The 20166-nt window shown below is 35.3% G+C and overlaps 1 protein-coding gene across 1 annotated transcript in view; it reads right to left on the reverse strand.

The window, feature by feature from the left end:
- Nucleotides 1-2591: 2591 nt before the first annotated feature.
- The window catches only part of LOC129948123 (protein madd-4-like), a 60989-nt gene continuing 43414 nt past the window's right edge, over nt 2592-20166 (reverse strand). The window contains exons 6-17 of the mRNA XM_056058976.1: nt 19987-20116; nt 19196-19301; nt 18947-19045; nt 16753-17015; nt 14590-15758; nt 14259-14325; nt 13708-13819; nt 13048-13167; nt 3805-4110; nt 3325-3690; nt 3092-3242; nt 2592-2952 (exon numbers count right to left, since the gene is read on the reverse strand). Coding sequence (XP_055914951.1) covers nt 2927-2952; nt 3092-3242; nt 3325-3690; nt 3805-4110; nt 13048-13167; nt 13708-13819; nt 14259-14325; nt 14590-15758; nt 16753-17015; nt 18947-19045; nt 19196-19301; nt 19987-20116 — 2915 coding nt within the window. The 3' untranslated portion in view covers nt 2592-2926. The remainder of the gene's footprint in view (nt 2953-3091; nt 3243-3324; nt 3691-3804; nt 4111-13047; nt 13168-13707; nt 13820-14258; nt 14326-14589; nt 15759-16752; nt 17016-18946; nt 19046-19195; nt 19302-19986; nt 20117-20166) is intronic.

Here is a 20166-nt window from a genome sequence, read left to right on the forward strand (position 1 = left end):
TTATTTATTTTTAAACACAGAACTGGACAGGACTGGACTGGATAAATAAAAATATAAGAACAAAATAAAAAATTACTTATCTTTTCTATCTTGAAAAAAATGTTCTTCTTCTTTTTTTCATTTTTAAACTCCAAATACCTGGACTTATCTTCCAATTATTTCTTTAGAAATATCTCGAAATTTTTCCTCAGCAACAATTCTGTCTTGAATTTTCTTTAGGATCCCAATAATAAAAATTCTTCTTCTGGCTTAGAATGTATCCCACTTCTGATGAAAGGGCCAAGAAGGACTTTTATAATAAATTATGTATAATTAAAAGGGCTATTAAAATGTCTGTGTCGTATTCCAATCACAAGGACTTGCTTCTAGAAAAGCTACGATGAGAATGCCCCAATTCTCATCGTTTCACTTTTCTCTAGACGAAAATTATTTATTGTTTTTGTTTCATTTTCAAGCAATCCTTAACGACGCTTTCAAAGCTTATCGATCTGCTAATAACAAATTTACAAAGTGTTAGTTTTGAATATCTTTATCTATCATATATATTGTGTTTTGATATTCTTTCCATATTATTAGTACTAAATCATAATAATTTCATATTCTTATTTCACTAAAAATATCCTATTTTAAACTTTGTGTAACGTAACATAGAATATTTTTAAAGTCAATATCACTTGTCATTCTTAAAATTGAAAAAATGATGAAAAAAGATATACTATTATCTCTTAAGAACAATGGAGTTTGATTTTGTTAACCTAAATGTAGCGAGCCTAGTATAGAAAATGAACAACTTAAGTTTGAAAAATCGAACTTCACTTTTTTTATTTATGCTTTTTCTGAATAAATATGTACTTTCATTCATTTATGTATGTACGACACGTGTCAATTGGCAATTTAAGGAAAGAAAGATATTTTTTTTTTTTTAGTATTTATAAAACTTACCTGTTTACAATAATCACAAGTGCTCTTTTAATGAACAACGCGTCATTATAAGTTGGTAAATGTCTCAATTTTCAACTTAATTTGATGTTTTTTTTTAACATAATATAAAGGAAATAATGAGTAGTTGCCTAGAAAATGTATACACTCATTTTGGAATTCCAATTCAAGCATTTCACCTCAAAAATCTTGCTCCATTTCCAACCCTCTTTTTTAAGAAAAATCCTCTTAAATACTAAGGTTGCTATATGTTTTTTAGTAGTTTTCATTTGACTTACAACCTATAAGTGAGCAACAAAAATATGAGCTAACATTTTTATGAGCGTAGATGTTTTGTATTTTGAATAATCCCTACAACCTGTGTACCCAAGGTTTTTTTGTAAAGTCGGTTTTTATCCTGTAGGTATAAGTACATACACCTTCTCTAGAGTCGAATCATTCTACCATTGTGATTTTGAATCTATTTAGTACTATTGTACAATACACAGCACTTGTTCGCATAAACTTCAAGCAACACAAAACTAGTTGTTTGAGAGAAAATAAACGGCCTACGAAGATGTTGTTTGACTTTTTAATTTAAGTTGTTTCTTCTTAATCTAAGAAGAATAATATTTGCTCGTATCATTATTAAGCATCCATTTATTTAAACAAAATGATTTTACCCCTCTGTGCATACTTATGTATGTCTGTGATACTATTGTTGATATAGATTTCTTTGTAACATGATAATAAATAAAAGGCTTGTGACTTTGTTTTCGATTTGAAAATAAAATTAAAAGCCTACCTATTGAACTTGGTTCCCATTTTTTCAAAAACCCATCTTATTTTATGTACGTTCTATACATGATATATACATACATAATATACTTGTCGCTCTCAGAAGATTTAAGTTAGATAAATATTACCCAACAATAAAAACAAAAAACATACAGGACCTTACGATACCGAAAGACGCAGTGATAGTGTACATATTGTATACTGTATAGTGGCCATTGTTTCAGTTTGCATATTAATAAAATTTAAAAGGATAACATCATATCTTAAGTTTTTGCAGCGCACCAAGGGCAATATATTACTGCTGTACTATTTTGACATAAGGCTATGAGTACTTACTATTAATAGAGATATAACTCACTTACAGATTGATTCGTTCTCTATGAGCTTATTTTTCTTGAACTTTTAGTTTAGATATTATGAAGAAAAAAATCTCGTTTCATGGTTCGATGAATTAAAATTTTGAATATCAAATTTACTATGCATTTATCCTTTCGATAAAGTTCTCATTAATATTTCAACATTTTTGAACATTATAATAACATTTATTAAAATGGATAAAAACAATTTTTCGAAAATTTTCAAGACTGTTCATTTTTGAAAGCTCCAAAATAGTTTCATCTGTATTTATTGTTCTTTTCTGATATGATATTTCTTATTATTTACATATTTCGAAGTAAAATTATATCAACAAACACGGTTTTTGTATAATGTTCGATTCCTTCGACTTGCTACTTAAACCAGCTTAAATTAAATATTAATTATTTGTAAGGTCTCCAAAATAATAATATTATTGTGATCGTTAAACAATTTCCAATTTTCAGGGCAGTTATATGCATTTGAAAATCTGTTGATGGAACTTAATAATACACAAACAAATAATATCATCATTTATTTTTATTTATTCGTTTTTATAGAAGTCTATGAAAGCCCTGAGCATTTTTGGTTCTTTCCTAACACCAGTTTTTAAGAAATACAGCATTTCATTTAATGGTGCAATTGGTCGGCTAAGTGAACTTGTGGTAAACATTTTAACAGCCAGTTAAATTATCTACTTGAAGTTTCACTGCCTTAAAACTGTGAGATGAGGATTTAATTTCTCTTAATCATCAGGACGACATTCCTTACCACTGGAATCAATAGAGTTCCTTGCATTATTCGCTTGAGAATTCTCCATCATTTTTGTCAATCTGCAGTTCAAAAAACTAACAGTTTAGGTAATGATTCCACGATTGTTCGCTAAAAAGAAAGAAAAAAAATAAAAAAGAAACTCCCAAGCCAGCTGGTTTAAATTGTATAAGAAAAACATTTTAAACTCATAATTTTTTAATATGGCAAATGTCAATCCGAAAAATATATCTACAATGCACAATCATACCCTTTGTAGAACATGGAGATCGTTTACACAACTTCACTTCCGCTGGATTTGATTGATGTTTGCTTATATTTCTTGAGAGTTGCCGAGTGCCATAGCAAACGCACTGAACTTTTTTACATTTGAGGACTTGGTGAACACACAATGAATCACACTGTATAAAGGCCAATTAAGTCACATTAAATCACATTTAAACGTATGCACATTAGTTTGAATGTGTCAACGTCTGCCCTTACCTCTGACCACGGCTCTACTCTCCAGATCCCTTTGTATACTTTTTTGTAGCATTCCCGTTGACCAGTAGTCTTATCTTCTTTGTTACATTTGTCACTTAGAGTATCGTTGATGAACTTACAAATGACTTCTTGTTTCTGAATAGCTGTGTGTCTGCTGAAACATCTAAACCTTTCACATATTGTCCATTCACCTGCAACTTGACATTGGGGGAATCCATCATTGCCACAAGTCTCAAATGCATCGGGAATATTTAAACCGTCATCTTCACATTGAACGTTCTTAACAATTTCAGACATTATTGTTGTCGAAATTGTATGCAATGTTCTTACGTCAGGTGTGATTTTTAAGCAAGTTGCAAAGCGATTCTATCAAGTTAAAATTTGTATTGGTCAAAAATTCTTTTGATTTAATAGTAACTTGCGTTGGCGTTGTTTCGAATCTATATTAATACCAAAATACGTATGCAAATTCACACTCACCTTAAATGCAGTTCCTGAACTACCATATCCAAAGCACTCTGACCAATAACTCTTTAGCGTGATTTTGTGGGTATTTCTTCGTTGCTTCTTTTCATATTCCCTTTGCCAAAAAATTAGGTAAAAACCATGATTGATGCTGTCGTTATTATCGCTGTCATAATCAAAATCAGTTTTCCTGCGGAAAATCAACTCTTTCGCAATCCTCTCTGATGGCTTAGTTGGTATGTTCTCTTGGAATGGTTTCAATTTAAGACCTTTTTCTATCAACAAACGATTTCTTTTTGAATTGTTAAATGGCCACAGAAACTAAGTTTAGAAAAAATATAACAAATACAAATTTTATTTTGAGAATTTGAAAGTCAACATCTGTGAACATTTGAAATAAACATGAAATAATAAGTTTTGATTTTAAAACTGCAATCTGATAAGCTGTTTTTTTTTTAATATAATTTCTTAGAGAAGTCATTTCATTTCCGTAGCAAATAAGAAAGTTAAAATTGGAAGAGGTGAAAATAACTAAAACTATAAGAGACAAGAGATCGTATTTTATTTCTTTAGAAAACTCCTTTTATTCAAAAGAGGTTTTCAATACGAGGCGAATTTTCTTCATGTTTATCAACAAGGAAAACACAATCATTTCTTAATTTTCATCCACCCATCATCAAAGCAAAAGGTTTTATTGAAATTTATTGAAGGATAATTAACTTTTCGCTTTGTTTACTGAAATCCGCGAATGTTATTCAACATCTTTAAGTATGGAAAGGAACTATAGGACCATCATCACCATAATGTCTCTTAAAAGCCTTTAAGGTACATTATACCTATCTACTTTAACTGGAAAAAAAAATTCGGAAAGAATTTCTGTCTGTTCTTTCTCTTCTGTCTTGTATTAATGTCTTGTGTTGTTATCACATTACATAGTCTAGTAGCTAAAGGTGCTGTGTTCTCTATTCTGTACATTTATGTGCTAAGTAGTGTGTAATGTAATGTTAAAAAAAAAATCGGAAAAGGGGGGCCAGAATATAGTTAACAGAATATAGTTAACGGATTTATTTGGACTTAATATCTTTGTTTTTGAACAATATTGAATAAAACTTTGGAACAATTTGATCTGAGTGATTATGCATCTACAAATATTTTTAAAATGTGGGTGTTGTAAAGGGGGGCCTTTTGTGAAAAATACTGTTTGATTGAGCCAACTTTGGCTATGAAAGAATTTGTTTTTTGCTGGAATAACTTTATTACCAAACAAATTTTTTACTTATGGTCTTAAAAAAAGTGGACACTTATAAAATGAAGGATGTCCGCGGTCATGTGCTGTCACAAAGAACCAGAAGAAATATCCCTTTTTTCAAAATGCAACTTAAGCTCCTAAAAATTTTACCATTGGTCTTAAATATTTTGATCGAAAATTGGATTTCACTAAGAAACAATTAAAGTGAGATTGGTTTGTTTAATCTATCCAGTATTTAAAAACGCTCATAAACAGCAATTAAATTTCCGGTATTCCTTTTTAGTTGATTCAAAAAAAAACTTTTGCTTTTTCTTAACATCGGGAGAAGTTAGCATCAACAGATGGCACAAAAACCGGCAATATTTTGAAAATATTGTAGAAAGTATTTTTAGAAATGTTTGTGCGCTGAAACGGAGTGCATGTGTGTAGGTAGTATGTAAATGTAAGACACAAATTTTAAGAAATTATAAAAATATGTTGAGGCTATACAATAGTTCTTGTAATATGAAAATCTTAGAATACTTATATTTGAGCGTTTGAAAATAGTTTGGGTAGAAGAATGTCAATCTCGCACCTACCCCATATAATAAAATGAAAACAAGCATAATGTGCCAATGGAGTTGCAGGCGGCGCATAATTAATAATTCTAAGATAACTAAACTCTTTGTATGGTTCAAGAATCCTTTAGAATTCATATTCTCAAAATTAAATAATATTTCGTTTTAATTTGAATTTGAATATTCCCGCCGAAACGTACTTGCTGTTTATTGGGTTAAAAAATAGATTTCGTAGAACACATACAAAAAGGAGAAAATATTCTCCATCCCATTTTACCACCCAGGCACCCACTTGACATACAAATTGAAATAAACATATCGTTCCTATTTCTCCTTCACTCAACATTTTGGTGGAGAAAATTCTTATGTACTTCATATTGTATTGATACCAATATTGACAAAGAGAAAGAAAAAAAAAGCAGTGCGAATGCGAAAGGCAAGTAACAGAATCAAACAGGTGGATAAGGAAAAGAATACTGTTTGCAATTTCAAGTGAGCAAGATTAAACATGATCTTTCTCTAGTTCACAAAGTAAGTTCGCTTCGGTCGGATCGTTTTAAATAATTTAATTTTAAATATTAAAGTAAAATCGCTATAAGAAAAATATAAAAATTTTAATTAAACGATAAAGTTTAAAGTTCTACAAAAATAGTAAAATGTTTAAAGTGTTTGTTTGTTTTGTCGCGTTAAAAAGGGTTGTGTTAAGTGTTATACAATAAAGTGAGTTTTTTGGCACCGTTATTCAGGAGCAGAATTGCATGTTGAAAGATGAAGGGTAAGTAATTTTTCATACATTATTTTAAATAAAATTTGTATTTTTGGGAGTGATAAGAATTTATTAAGTCTAACCAAACTCAGTTTTATTGAAACATTGAATTTAGGCCATGTAATTTATATGTACATACTCGTAGGTCACAATTAGATATGTGCATATGTGTGTATATACATTATGTGTATTTTTGAAATTAATACAGGATCAACAGGATGTCTCAAATTTAAATGAGAAAAAGAGAACATTTTCAAAATTAAGACCGTTTTTCCTTAAACCGAATCTAGTCTTTAATGTGTTGCATATTTTATATATCGTCGTCGTTCTATGAAAACTTCCTAAGTCCATTTTCCGCAAAAATGAAATAAATGCGCTAAGTTCATGCAAATGACAAAATTTATACTTTTTCTAAACTCCCTAAACTTAACGATGCACCATTTTTAAATTATAAAGAATTAAAACTCCCAAAATCTATTTATTTGCATGTTGATTTCAAACTTTTAATGCAAATATCGCAAAACACAAAAAATTGACTTAGGGATTTTTAATAGAACGACGACGATATGTATACTAATTTCAAAAAGTATCGAAACCAATTTGATGTCCACAAATCAACAACAGCTTTTATTGGCCAAATTTTTCACTGTTTCAATTTGAACATATTTTCACTTGGTAAAGAGGTCGAAAAATGGTAATTTACAAATAAACCAGAGCAAGCTTGAAGGGAAATGTGGTCGTTTTCCAATGCAATCTTTTATAACTTCAATTTGAAGTTTTTCTAGATATTTAACATTTTTCAAACATCAATCATTTGACCTTTGACTGCATTCTTTTTTTACTTATTATTTGAGACGTCACCCATTTATTTGAATTAATTTACTTTCTTTTGCATTCTTTGCAAGCCCTTGTATTTGTTTGAGTCCTTGAAATCTTAATGCACTTGATTTATTTTATCAAAGAAACATTTCTAGAGCCAACTACTGCACCAAATGTATTGTAAAAAACAGACAGAAATAATGAAATTATGTGGCATTGCATTCTTTGTCAAAATTGAAATTCCGGAACATAAACCATGATCTTCGCTTAAAACATTTAATACCAACTTCTTATGTAACTCGATTGACTGGTTCCGATGAACTGGATTTTTGAGACTGTCAAGACTGCACTACATTTTTCGAAATTTAAAAAAAAACTGAGTATGCAGTTAATTGTAGCTTTTTTGTTGTACATTAGTTATGGACAAAAAAATTGGAGCTGGAAGATTTTTAAAAATAGTGGTATGTATTGTAGTGGTTGATGTCAAGTTAGCACTACACTTTTTGATTTTGTTAAAGCTAAGTTCACAATTATTTGTTGTAAATAAGTAAATTCTTTACTAAAATTTAAAAAAAAGGAGTTATGTAGTGCTAACTTGACACAGTGAGTCCAGGCATAAAACAAGGGTATTCGAAAATGTAACGCAATTAATGCAATTAATTGAGTGCGTGAAATTAGCCACCTCTTTTTTCTATTTTGGAAAGTTGTTTCGGTTTGTTCCGCATTATTCCAATTTTTTTTTTTTTAAACACTCAAAAATGGGGGTCTTAGACCCGAAAAACTGTTTTGACCTAACGCACCCTTTTTCCATATTCGGTTTTTTGAAAATTGTTCCAGATTGTTCTCAACGTTGTTTCAAAATTTTTAAGAACCTACAAACTTTTAAGCGAGATAAATCGACAGACGGGATAGAAAGTTATCATTGTGGGTCGCATCCCAGCCTCTTTTTGTGTATGCATATTACACTGCAAAATTTGTAAAGTCAAAGTTTTTGGCTTGGGATTTCATACAGCAAAGTAATCAAGAAATGATTGCATTCTAACAATATCCAATCAAATAAATAACAATGAAAAGACTGTGAAATGTTTTTATTCTTTTTCATTTTTGCACCTGCAATATTTTCTTTTGTAAAATGTGGTCAAATTTTATGTTCATTTCGAATAAACAAAAATTGTTCAGAAAATTTTTGTCATTCTTTTATTATATTGTTCTTTGTATGACTACATATGTATGTGTGGAACAAAATGAATGCCACGGCGGCGCGGCTTACTTACTTACTTAAGGTGGCGCTACAGTCCGGGTCGGACCTGGGCCTCAACCAACAAGCGTCTCCAGCCAGCTCGGTCCCTAGCTAGCTGTCTCCAGTTTCGCACGCCAAGTTGGTTGAGGTCCTCTCCCACCTGGGTGCGCCACCTGAGTCGCGGTCTTCCTCTACTGCGCCGTCCCTCGGGATTGGATTCGAAGACCTTCCGGGCTGGAGCGTTGATGTCCATCCGCTCTACATGACCTAGCCATCTAAGCCGTTGGACTTTGATTCTGCTAACTAGGTCAGTGTCGCTGTACAGCCCGTACAGCTCGTCGTTATATCTTCTCCTCCATTCTCCATCTATGCGTACGGGACCAAAAATCGCCCGAAGAATTTTTCTCTCGAAGCATCCTAAGACGCTCTCATCTTTCTTTGACAGGGTCCAGGCCTCAGCGCCATAAATGAGAACCGGGATGATGAGTGTCTTATAGATGGTGATTTTACATGCTCGAGAGAGGACTTTACTTCTCAATTGCCTTCTAAGTCCAAAGAAGCAGCAATTTGCAAGAGTTATTCTTCGTTTGATTTCAGCGCTGGTGTCGTTGTCTGCATTAATAGCGGTGCCTAGGTAGAGAAAGTCCTTAACTACCTCAAAGTTATAGCTGTCCATGGTGACGTTTTGTCCAAGACGTCGTCGTTCAGTGTCCTTTTTTGATGACAGCATATACTTGGTCTTGCCCTCATTGACCACTAAACCCATCTTCTTCGCTTCCTTCGCAATGCTCAAAAACGCTCCACTGACATCACGCTTTGATCTTCCAATTATGTCAATATCATCTGCGTATCCGAGTAATTGGATGGATCTTTGGAAGATTGTGCCTCTAGTGTTTACGGTTGAGTTTTGCACAATTCTTTCCAGAACGATGTTGAAGAAGTCGCATGACAGTGCATCGCCTTGTCTAAAACCTTTTTTGACATCAAATGCATCGGTAAGATCTTTTCCGACCTTGATAGAGCAGCGTGCATTCTCCATCGTCATTCTGCACAAACGGATAAGTTTGACAGGGATGCCAAAACTAGACATTGCTCGGTAGAGCTCTTCCCTATAGATGCTGTCATACGCGGCTTTAAAATCGATAAAGAGATGGTGGGTATCGATTTGAAGCTCCTGGGTTTTTTCCAAGATCTGCCGTAGTGTGAATATTTGGTCGATAGTGGACTTTCCTGGTCTGAAGCCACACTGATAAGGACCAATCAGGTTGTTGACGAATGGCTTCAGACGTTCACATAATACGGCAGAGAGGATCTTATACGCAATGTTAAGGAGACTGATGCCTCTGTAGTTGGCGCAGTTTAGAGGGTCTCCTTTCTTATGTATCGGGCACACTATGCTGAGATTCCACTCATCGGGCATGCTTTCTTCCGACCAAATTTTGCAGATGAGTTGGTGCATGCTCCCTACCAAGTCATCGCCTGCTGCTTTGAATAGTTCGGCGGTGATGCCGTCAGCTCCAGCAGATTTGTTTGACTTAAGTTTAGATATAGCTATCTTCACTTCGTCAAGGTCGGGTAGGCGGAATTGTTGATCTGCGTCGCCGAGGTTGAGTGGTTCTATCTCCCTTACAGCGGAGTTCGGTTCGTCATCGCCGTTATATAATTTGGAGAAGTGATCTTTCCATATTCTCAGCATCGACTGTGGTTCTACTACGATGTTCCCTTGATCGTCTTTACAGGCTTCGGTTCGTGGCTGGTACCCTTGGGAGGTTTTTTTTACCTTTTGGTAAAATTTACGAACCTCATTCCTGTTGTGACATCCCTCTATCTCCTCGATCGCGCGCTTCTCATGCTCTCTTTTTTTCCGTCTAAGAAGCCGGTGCTCCTCTCTCCTCTTCTGCTCGTAGAGCTCGCGAGCAGCTCTAGTCCTTTTGTGCAGCGACGTTTTGTATGCCTCTTGTTTCGCTGCGTGCGCTTGCCGGCATTCGTCGTCAAACCAGGGGTTTCGCTGTGGTGGCCGTGTGAAACCTAGCACTTCAGAGGCGGCATCTCTGATGGCTGCAAGGCAATGTTGCCACTGGTTTTCAATGCTTAATGCAGGAAGCATAGGACTCCTTAGGAGGTTACTAGAGACTCGATCGGAAAAGGACATGGCAGTCTCTTGCGATTGTAGCCGTCTAACGTCGAATCTTCTCACAGTACCTCCTTGTTTTGGCTTGGATCGGGATATCCGTAGCCGTACCTTGGCTACAACGAGGTAGTGGTCCGAGTCAATGTTGGCCTCTCGGAATGTTCGGATATCCTGGATACTGGAGAAGTGTCGTGCGTCGATCGCAATGTGGTCAATCTGGTTGACGGTTGATTGATCAGGAGATTTCCATGTCCCCTTGTGGATATTAAGATGCGTGAACTGCGTACTAGCTACCAGAACGTCTCGCCCCGCAGCGAAATCGACCAGCCTGAATCCGTTGTCGGAGGTGTAGTCGTGCAGGCTGTATCTCCCGATTATGCCACCAAAGATGTCTTCTCTTCCTAGCTTGGCATTAAAATCTCCTAAGACAATTTTAATGTCATAGCCAGGGCACTGCTCATATGTCTTGTCCAAGAGCTCGAAGAACATATCTTTGGTGTCTTCATCTTTCTCCTCTGTTGGGGCATGCGCGCATATTAGGCTTATGTTGGCGAATTTAGCCTTGATGCGGATTGTCGTGATGCGCTCGCTCACACTGTTGCAACTCAAGACTTTTTGCCTGAGCCTAGTTCCAACAACAAATCCACACCCAAATAGACGCTGTCTTTGTTCTCGGTAGCAGTCGCCGTAGTAGATATCGCAGTCTTTTAGTTTGCGTTTACCCGGTCCATCCCATCGCACTTCTTATATGGCTGTAATATCTGCCTTGCAGCAGTTTAGGGCTTCCGCTAATTGTTCGGCTGCACGTGGTCTGTTAAGGGACCTAACATTCCACGTACATATCCGAAGTTCGTTGTCCTTATTTCGTTTGCGTGGGTTGTCAACAGTGAATCCGTCCGTATCCGAGGCTTGTTGTTGCTTCGAAACTATGATGTTTTTACGTGGCCAGGAAGTCACCCCGACGGCACAACCCCCAACCTGGAGGGCCAGATCCTTAGTATAACTCCAAGGAAGGGGAGCCGGATGAACCGCTCCTAATAGACCTGGGCTCCGAATATGTTGAAGAAGCCCTATAAGGTGTTCACTAAGTAGTTCGACCTTACTGGAACTGTAGACGCCACCGTTGATTCTATCTCGAGAATTCGTCCGCTGCCGCCTGGATAAGGAGAGGTGCCTTAGTGGAAACACCTCTCCCCCCCTCTATCGTTTGCTGCCCCCAACAACTTTCCACTGGGGTTGGAACCCAATCTCCAGTTGAGGTACTAGGCACCCGATGTTCACCGCGGGGAGGTGAGAGTAGGAGTTGATAGACAGAGGTGGGTTTTGAGAAAAACCTGTGGACGCTTTTGTCCTCTTGAATGCACATGTCTACCATTTGAACATCGCGGCGCGGCTTGGACAGCCTAAATTTTCGATGACCCTGTAGCATAATTATTACATCCCGTTAATGTCGCATTCTTCAGTTCTTTAATTATTGCTGGTTAATCGACGTTCGCCTTTTCTCTCAAACAACCTCAACAAAAGAATACCAACGGTATCTTGGCGGTCAATTCACATCACCACCACATGAGATAATACGGCCATTGAATTTGTCGGGAGTAAAAAGCACTATATCGTTAGCTGTGTGGCAGTGGAACCGTACTTTTGAAAAAGTTCGTTATCATCTTACGCTAGCGAACACCATTTATTGACCGGCCTAGTTTTGAAAAAATATGTCTCGATGATGTGGCTTCTCACCTGCCCATAATGTCATGGTGTCATAGCCCATAGTGTCAGTGCAAGTCCTTATGCATAATGTTCACCAAGGACGACCGTAAGAGATGCAATTGTTTTAGATACACGACGACGAGTTGGGGTGGACGAGTCTTCAAGCACAGTATATCAAACTGCAACATATTTTCTCCAGAACCTGTACGAGCATGTACTAGTGTTTTCAAATTAGGTGTTGTTTACATTCAACATCAGCACTTAAAATATAACCACCCTTTATATTCAACCAACTTGAATTTTTCTATTCTATATTCTATTTAGTATATAGAATAAGTTCTTAGAAATTATAAATAGACAACTCAGAACTCAATTTTATAAAACTATTAAAAAAGATGTTTTAATTTTTCCGTCAAAATCTTCATTTGCAACTTGAGGTTTTATAAAAATTCATAAATCAAAATTATCAAAAGTTTTAATTTCGTTCTAACAAAATGCGATCTAAAAACTTTGAAATTTTAATATTAACTTAAAGTCTTACAAATTTACAAAAGGAAACAGAAAATAAGGGACAAAACAACATCAACATTTATCTGGTATACGTTGTTATTGTTTAATGAAGATCCAAACTAAATGTTCGAAAAATATTAGAATAAAAGAATAATTTTAAAAAAATTGCATACTTCCATTATAAAAATTCATAAAATTACTAACGAAAATAATACTTCACCGAAAATTGTAATATGTATACAAACAATAACATAAGTCATTTCGTAAACTACCCCTCACCTGCAGATAGTATAACAAAGCATGAAAATAAGGCATTGATAAAAATGTCATCGCTCGATTACCAGAGCTGCTAGCTGCCATTTGTGGCACACCATCCTGTGTCTGTTGAATAAGACGGTTCTGTAATTATAAAATCAATCGGATATGAACCAAAAAATAAAAGTCTCAAACATAAAATGTACGTATTTTTAAAGGAAAATTAATTTATGACAACTTAACCCTATAATCATAAAATAATTAAAATTATAACAAAGAAATTTGAAAAATACACTGCCCTTAATAAATTAATCGACAGCTTTGGTAACATTTTTTCCTTTCAATACAAAAGACCCATTATTGATCTTGAAAAAGTTCATGTAAGCAAAAATAGGAAAACGACCTAAAAGTAGTGTTCACAAATTTGAATGCTTTTACCATAATTGTTTTTAGTTTTGAATCCATCAACTTAATTAGACATCAGCAGGAAATCCAAAATCTACGGAACGTTATCTTTTTTTAAGCTTTCCATGCCATCTAATTCCGAATTCAACTTTGATAGATAAAGTTGTGGCCTTCAAGAGTTTTCAAAAATTTTAAACTTTCTTAAAGCAGTGTATTTCACATGTACCTATGGCATATGATTGCATATTTCATGCATCTACAAACACAAACAAAACTTACCTCATCTTCCAATATACTACTGTCAGTATAATGTACTCTATCGGATTTTTGGTTACGGCTTCTTTCTTTACCATTGGCTTCTAATTTTAGTTTTATTTGCATATTTTGTGAACTAAGTAAAGGAAACAATAAATAATAATTCTTAATCTTTCTTTAAAAATATCAACTTTTATTAAGAATTAAAAGTTATTCAAGAACTATAGAAATGTACATAATATTAGGAATATTGAGCCAAAAGGTGTAGTTTAAATCTAAGAAAAACGTTTTCTTGGTAATGAATAACCCATGACCCTTTGTATTTGTATGTATCTACTTATATACAATGAAACACATTCAAAATAATCACATTTTGAAATGAAATATAATCAAAAATAAACTTTAAAAAATAAAAAAACAAGAATATTTAAACTCCTAAGTTGGATTAAGCCAACAAAAATTACGGACACGCCATCTCTCTTCTATTCCGAATTATGTCTTTCATGTTCCGCTGTCTGCTCTATAGGTAATGATGCTATAATGTTATTAAATAAGGTATCTGTAGCTAAACTTACCTCACGTCAGATGCCTTATCTGCAGAGGTAAGTGGTTCGGTACCACTTCTTTCCCGCACTAGACGATCTGCAAAGAACAAATAGTGTAGAAATTAGAAAAGATGAAAAGTGCACATCTTTTGCAACAAGAATCAAAGGCGGTCATTAAAAGTTTTTCAAGAGGAAACGGGTGTTCAAAATTTAAAATGATATCAAAGTTCTCAATTTTAGTTTAGATGTCCCTCCCCATCCTATTGCGAACGCACGATAAAATCTCTCCAAAAATCCAAGAATTACAACCTCAAATGTAATCAAGAGAACACCGCACATATCCACTAACTATCTTACCTACCTGATTTGTGTTTCTCATAGTCCTCCAACTGGGTTCCAGGCTTCATTTTAACATCGATATTAATCTCAGCAGTGCTCAGTCCCGCATGACATGAATAGACTCCAGCATCTCTGAATGTTATGTCTAACACCCGGAGGGTTCCTTTCTTCGAGACTTTAAACTTCCTCGAATTGGTCAATGGCTTGTGGTCTTTGGTCCAGCGTATTTTTGTTTGATTGAATCTCTTTACGGGGCACTTGATTTTCACTTGTATCCCAAAAAATACCACCGCCGCACCGCCCACTTTCAAAGTTATTTTGCTCTTTTTCGGATCGTGCTGGATGTGTGTGCTATTGTAGATAGATATGTTGGGCTTTGGGTCATCGGGAGGACACGGCTTAACGTTACATGGCTTTTTATCGGCCGGCTTGGCACTCGGACACATTGTTTCAGGGCGCTCGATTTTGTGTTCCTGCGCCATTATTTGCTTGCACTCAACCTTGCGTTCCTTGACGCCGTAGCCGCATGTGTGTGAACACTTTGCCCACTCACCCACCTCCCATTGCACAGGACAATCAAGAACATTGCAATACTGACGGTCTGCGGGCGGAGGCTGGGGACACATACTGTTCGGCACGACCATTGCGTTCTCGCCACCTCGTGTCACTTCGTGAATGCATTGGACTTCTCGGGTCTTGATGCCGATGCCACATGACTTGGAGCAGGGTGTGTAGTCGGAGTAGTTCCAGCGCGGTGGGCAGGGACGATCGTTGCATGTTCGCACCCGGGCTTCTGGTTTTATTTCGGGTGAGCATAGGAACGGCGACACCACCCGTCCGTTATCTTCTCGGACGCAATTAATGATAAGCTCCTCGACACCACCAAGGCAGGAGGCACTACAGCTAGTGTAGCCCTGTTCACGCCAAACATATGTTTTGCCTGGGTCTGCTACCCCAACTTTTATCGATTCCCTGGGGTATTGTTCGTCATAGCCGTGTGAGGGTAGAATGCATGGCTCCTCGGCGCATCTCTCCACTTCATCGTGTGGTTTTGGTCCTTCGCATAGGCTGTCATTAACAGTGGCAATACTTCGGCTGTACTCGAGGAAAATCTTGCATTTGTGGGGGCGACGACGAATGCCTTCGCCGCAGGTTACGCTACATGCTGACCATTCTCTGTCCTTGATGAATCTACAACAGGGAGTATAAAAGTAGACATTGACAAAGTGATACAAGGGCACATAACTGTTGAAAATAGTTTGAGGTATTTTTATTTTTTGAAGAAGTTTTGCCTATAAATTGGTTTGAGTGTGATGTGAGTATGAATGCATTTTTGGGTTTTATGTGATACATTTCTAGTAATCCAATTTATATCGATTGTCGCCGGGAAGGAGACATTTTTCAAGTTGTTTTTGAACATTCAATCAAAATTGAAAGCAATATATGCGATTTATCATCATATTCACTGAACCATATTTAAAATTGAATATTGGCAAAGCATATTTGAGGCACGTAGAATCGGTATGTAAGCTAAAATGAAACGTGTCCATTTCTTCTTTTTGATTTTGTGCAAAAGGCAGGTAGCTGTAGATATTATTGAAGTTTTTATTACTCTTCGGCTTTATCGATTTTTGCCGTATTTTTAAAGAAACAAACAAACTTAAACCATTATATTTCCGAATTAGTTTAAACTAAAGGAATTTATTCCATCTTAAGAAGCTGCCAATCAAAAGTTAAAATAGATGACATACAATGTTAATGTTTCACCTAGTAAGGTGAATAAAATCAACCCTTTGGATCAACTTATTGAGAAACGCTGTTTAAATATTCTTCCTGGCTCCTGGCTCAATCACAACATTTGTAAGTTTCCTGATAGACAAAAAGCTAACTTTTGCAATGTTAGACGGTTGAAACAAGGATATGCGTAGAAGTTCTACCAAATATTCAGCCATCATAGAAGCTTAAATGTGAAAAGGTTATAATTTAGAATTTTGCTCTAATCCGTTAATGCGTCGAATGTAATAAGATCCTTAAGAGATTTACCCAATGTAATCAGTCTGTAAATGCATTAACTATTCAGTTTAGTATTTCCCTATTTCTTCTATGTATGTCTAAAGATAAAACAATGACCAGAACAAAATTTATGAAAAGTAAAAAAGGCGAATGATTTTCATTATACACTTACGTTGGATCCAATAAGGGATGTTGTGACTCACTCCTTTCACTACCCCCACCTCCAATCAAATACTGTGTCCTTGGGGGAAGTTCTTCGAGATGAAATTGATTCGATTGTTGGTGGCCGTAAATTGGTTGATCGTTGTATGGTACCTGTTCAGAGTCATCTACATCAACGACTTCCTTCCTAGCCTTGACTGGGATGACTTCTCCTTCATCAGCTTCATCTTTATTGTCTTCGTTCTTTTTGCGTACTTCATCTGCATCTTGTTCCTGTTTGAATTTGAAGAAGAAAATATGTTTTTTGTTATATTTAAAGAAGAAAAAAGTCATGTCCATTTTTTAATAACTTTACAAGAACAACTAGTTGAACACTTCTGAGCTCCTATTGGTTTAAATTATGGATCACACTTCATTCTTAAACTACCCTCCAAAGACTTGCATTAAACACCAAGCTTTGAAATTCCATTTCAACAAATTAGCGACCACACATAATGATAGAAATATCCAAAAAACGAAAGCATAAAACCGCCCAAAAAAACTATTACGGTGACTTATAAAACAGTGGGCTGTCTCATGTGTATATAACAAACAATACTTTCGAGGGGACATAAAGAAGAAGTGACTAGGCCGTTGCCGATAATCGAAGAGTCATTCTTATTCTAGAAGCGGAGATTCTACAATATAGCGTTCCTACTGCTGTAAATACATTCTACATAGATTCCTATCTTATTATATTTTGAAAAATATGGAGCTAGGACAACCAGTGATGTTATAAGTGGTAGGTTTGGAAGTTTGGAAAAAAGGAAGCTCGTATGAAATGTAATTAAAAGTCTTTTCTTTTACTTTGAATTGTGCACATTGAAATATTGTTTGATGTTTTTTCTTCGACTTTGTTAAAAGAACAACCAACATAAAAAGTTAATACATTTATTTTTTAATTTTAAGAATGTATAACATCATTGTCGGACTCAACTTGTTTAGATTTAAATTAAACAAAAATAAAATCATTACTGAAAGCGACTTAATTAAAAAAGTACACTAGGGCGTATACGTTTTCCTTTTTTTTCTTTCTGTTCATTTTACTTGTACAAATAAGTTAAGCTTGTTTGTTTAAATACAATGGCATTTGTATTAAAATCCAAAGTTTTTCAAATAGTTTCAACTCAGTTAAGAAATGGTCTAATTTTCTTAAGAAATTCATGAATTTCTCCAGATAATGCAATAAAATAAACACAAGTTTACAACTCCGTGCTTAAACAGAAACTGCAGTGAAAATAATCTCGAAAACTCGTTTCTAAACTATTTCTATTCGAATTTCACTAAAGAAATTAGCTGCATGTAGATCAATGTCTGATATGTGCAACTTGATTTTAATTTAAGTCAGCTCTCATATAAACGGGTTTTTGCCAGATTCAGTTCTTGTTCTCGTTCCTTCTTACATTAAAACTGTCAAATAATTTTTTTTTGAATACAAACCAACTTTAGGGAACTTAGAAAAGTCGTGTCCCATCACTTTAAAAATAAATAGTTGGTCTTTGTTTCTTTTGATTGTGGAAAGCTTGCCACTAATGCAAAGCCGCAGGTAACAACAAATAATAATTGAACCAGTAAAACCTCCAAACATTTAAAGAAAACATAAATCAGAACTTAACAAAATTAAAATCACGTTTTGTGCAATTTGAAATAAAAACTGCCTTTTTTAAAATCCCCTCCCAATTAAGGTACTTTAACACATTCCTTCCACTTCCCCGACCACCCCACCAACTAATTTCAATCTCGTAAGCGTTCTTACTAGGTACATGCTGCTGGATTTTATTTCCTCGAGTCGGTTGCTTTTATGTTCAATAATGCTAGGATGACAGAACTACATCAGTTTGGTTGCCAGTGAGTGGAACCAAAATTCAAATCCTATTCGTCTCTAGCCCGATTCTGGCCCTTTAAAGATTTAAAGGAAGGCGAGTAATAGCAATTCAAGAAACATTAATATAGTTTTCTTGAACGCGCGTGCACTCAAGGAATTGTTATTTAACAAAGAAGTTCTTTCTGCACTGATTCCACTTTATGGCAGAAAGATGTGCATGTGCAGGCATGCAGTGGCTATCATGCTCTTCCATTATCCACAAGCGTGTGCAAACACTTTTTAGCAACCAACAAAAACTATAAAACACACATTCGGGGAAAAAATAGAAGAAGATGCTTACCCCAGACCATTCCTCGACCTCCTTCGACTTGGGGCACTCCTGCACCATGCAAGATTCTTGAGTTGGGGGCTTTTGTAACCGGCATAGGATGTCTGGGACCTGTTGGAGATAAGATGAAATGACAATGACATGTGAGAATGCATACTGCAATTAAGTAAATAAGAGATAACTAGTATGTTGTTTATACATGGAGAAGCTAGGATATGCAGAAAAAAGGATAATGGATACAGGATATAATATACAACTTACCCTTGTTCTAATACCATTTGTTTCTTCTACGCAGGCAACAATTCTTTCCCGATAACCAGGTCCACATAGACGACTGCATGGTCCCCATATATCTTCAGCTATCCACCTTTATGACGACAACGAAGCAAGACAATGTCAAAGTAAAGGCAGAAATGTCGAAGGAAAACAAAAATGAAAGAGGATGTTGTAAGAACTAATAAAATGTCATAGAAATTATGTAAATCATCTAAAATGACTAGAAGAGATGACTGTGAGATAAAAAGAGTAACTATTGCCAAACACATTCTGTTTGACAAGAGTGGAACATATTGCCATGGTTAAAAAATGTTTGGTTTGTCTGCTTCTATTATTTAAACAAGTTCAAATTTTGAATACTGTATTCAGTACAAGTTAAGCAAACCCTCGTGCGATATTATGTTTGAAACGAAGTTTGTGTTCCATTTTGAATTATGCATGTGATTCAGAAATATTCAATTAAAATTAAATATTTTTAAAAACTTATTTGGAACTAATTTTTCAAGTTTGTTCATCTTATCTTTTTCAAAGTTTTTGCTTAAGTAGTTTTTTGAAAGACTTTATATTGCGAAGTCGTTTGTAAAATGTTTTAATTAGGGAAGTTTAAACTCTATTGACGCATTTTATTTTACGTCAATATTGCAAAGGAACAAAATACTACTTTTAAGTCGATATAGTGAATCAAAGAAGCTAGTTATTTAAAAAATGAAGTAGAATTGATGTAAGATAGATCCTTGTCAAACATACTGTTTTTTTTTTCTAGAAAGGACACTTACTTAGGAGGACAGGCATGAGTGTTGCAGGTTACCATAGATGGATCAGGTCGATCAGTTGCACTGCATAGGGAGTCCTCGACTTCGACATCGGTTACACGATTTCTGCATGTTGGCCGGGACATCTTGAATCCTTGTTTTGTTCACAAAATGAAATAAAAAAAAGAAAATTGCAGAATTAAA

This window comes from Eupeodes corollae, chromosome 1 (assembly GCF_945859685.1).
Source record: "Eupeodes corollae chromosome 1, idEupCoro1.1, whole genome shotgun sequence".
Taxonomy (NCBI): domain Eukaryota; kingdom Metazoa; phylum Arthropoda; class Insecta; order Diptera; family Syrphidae; genus Eupeodes; species Eupeodes corollae.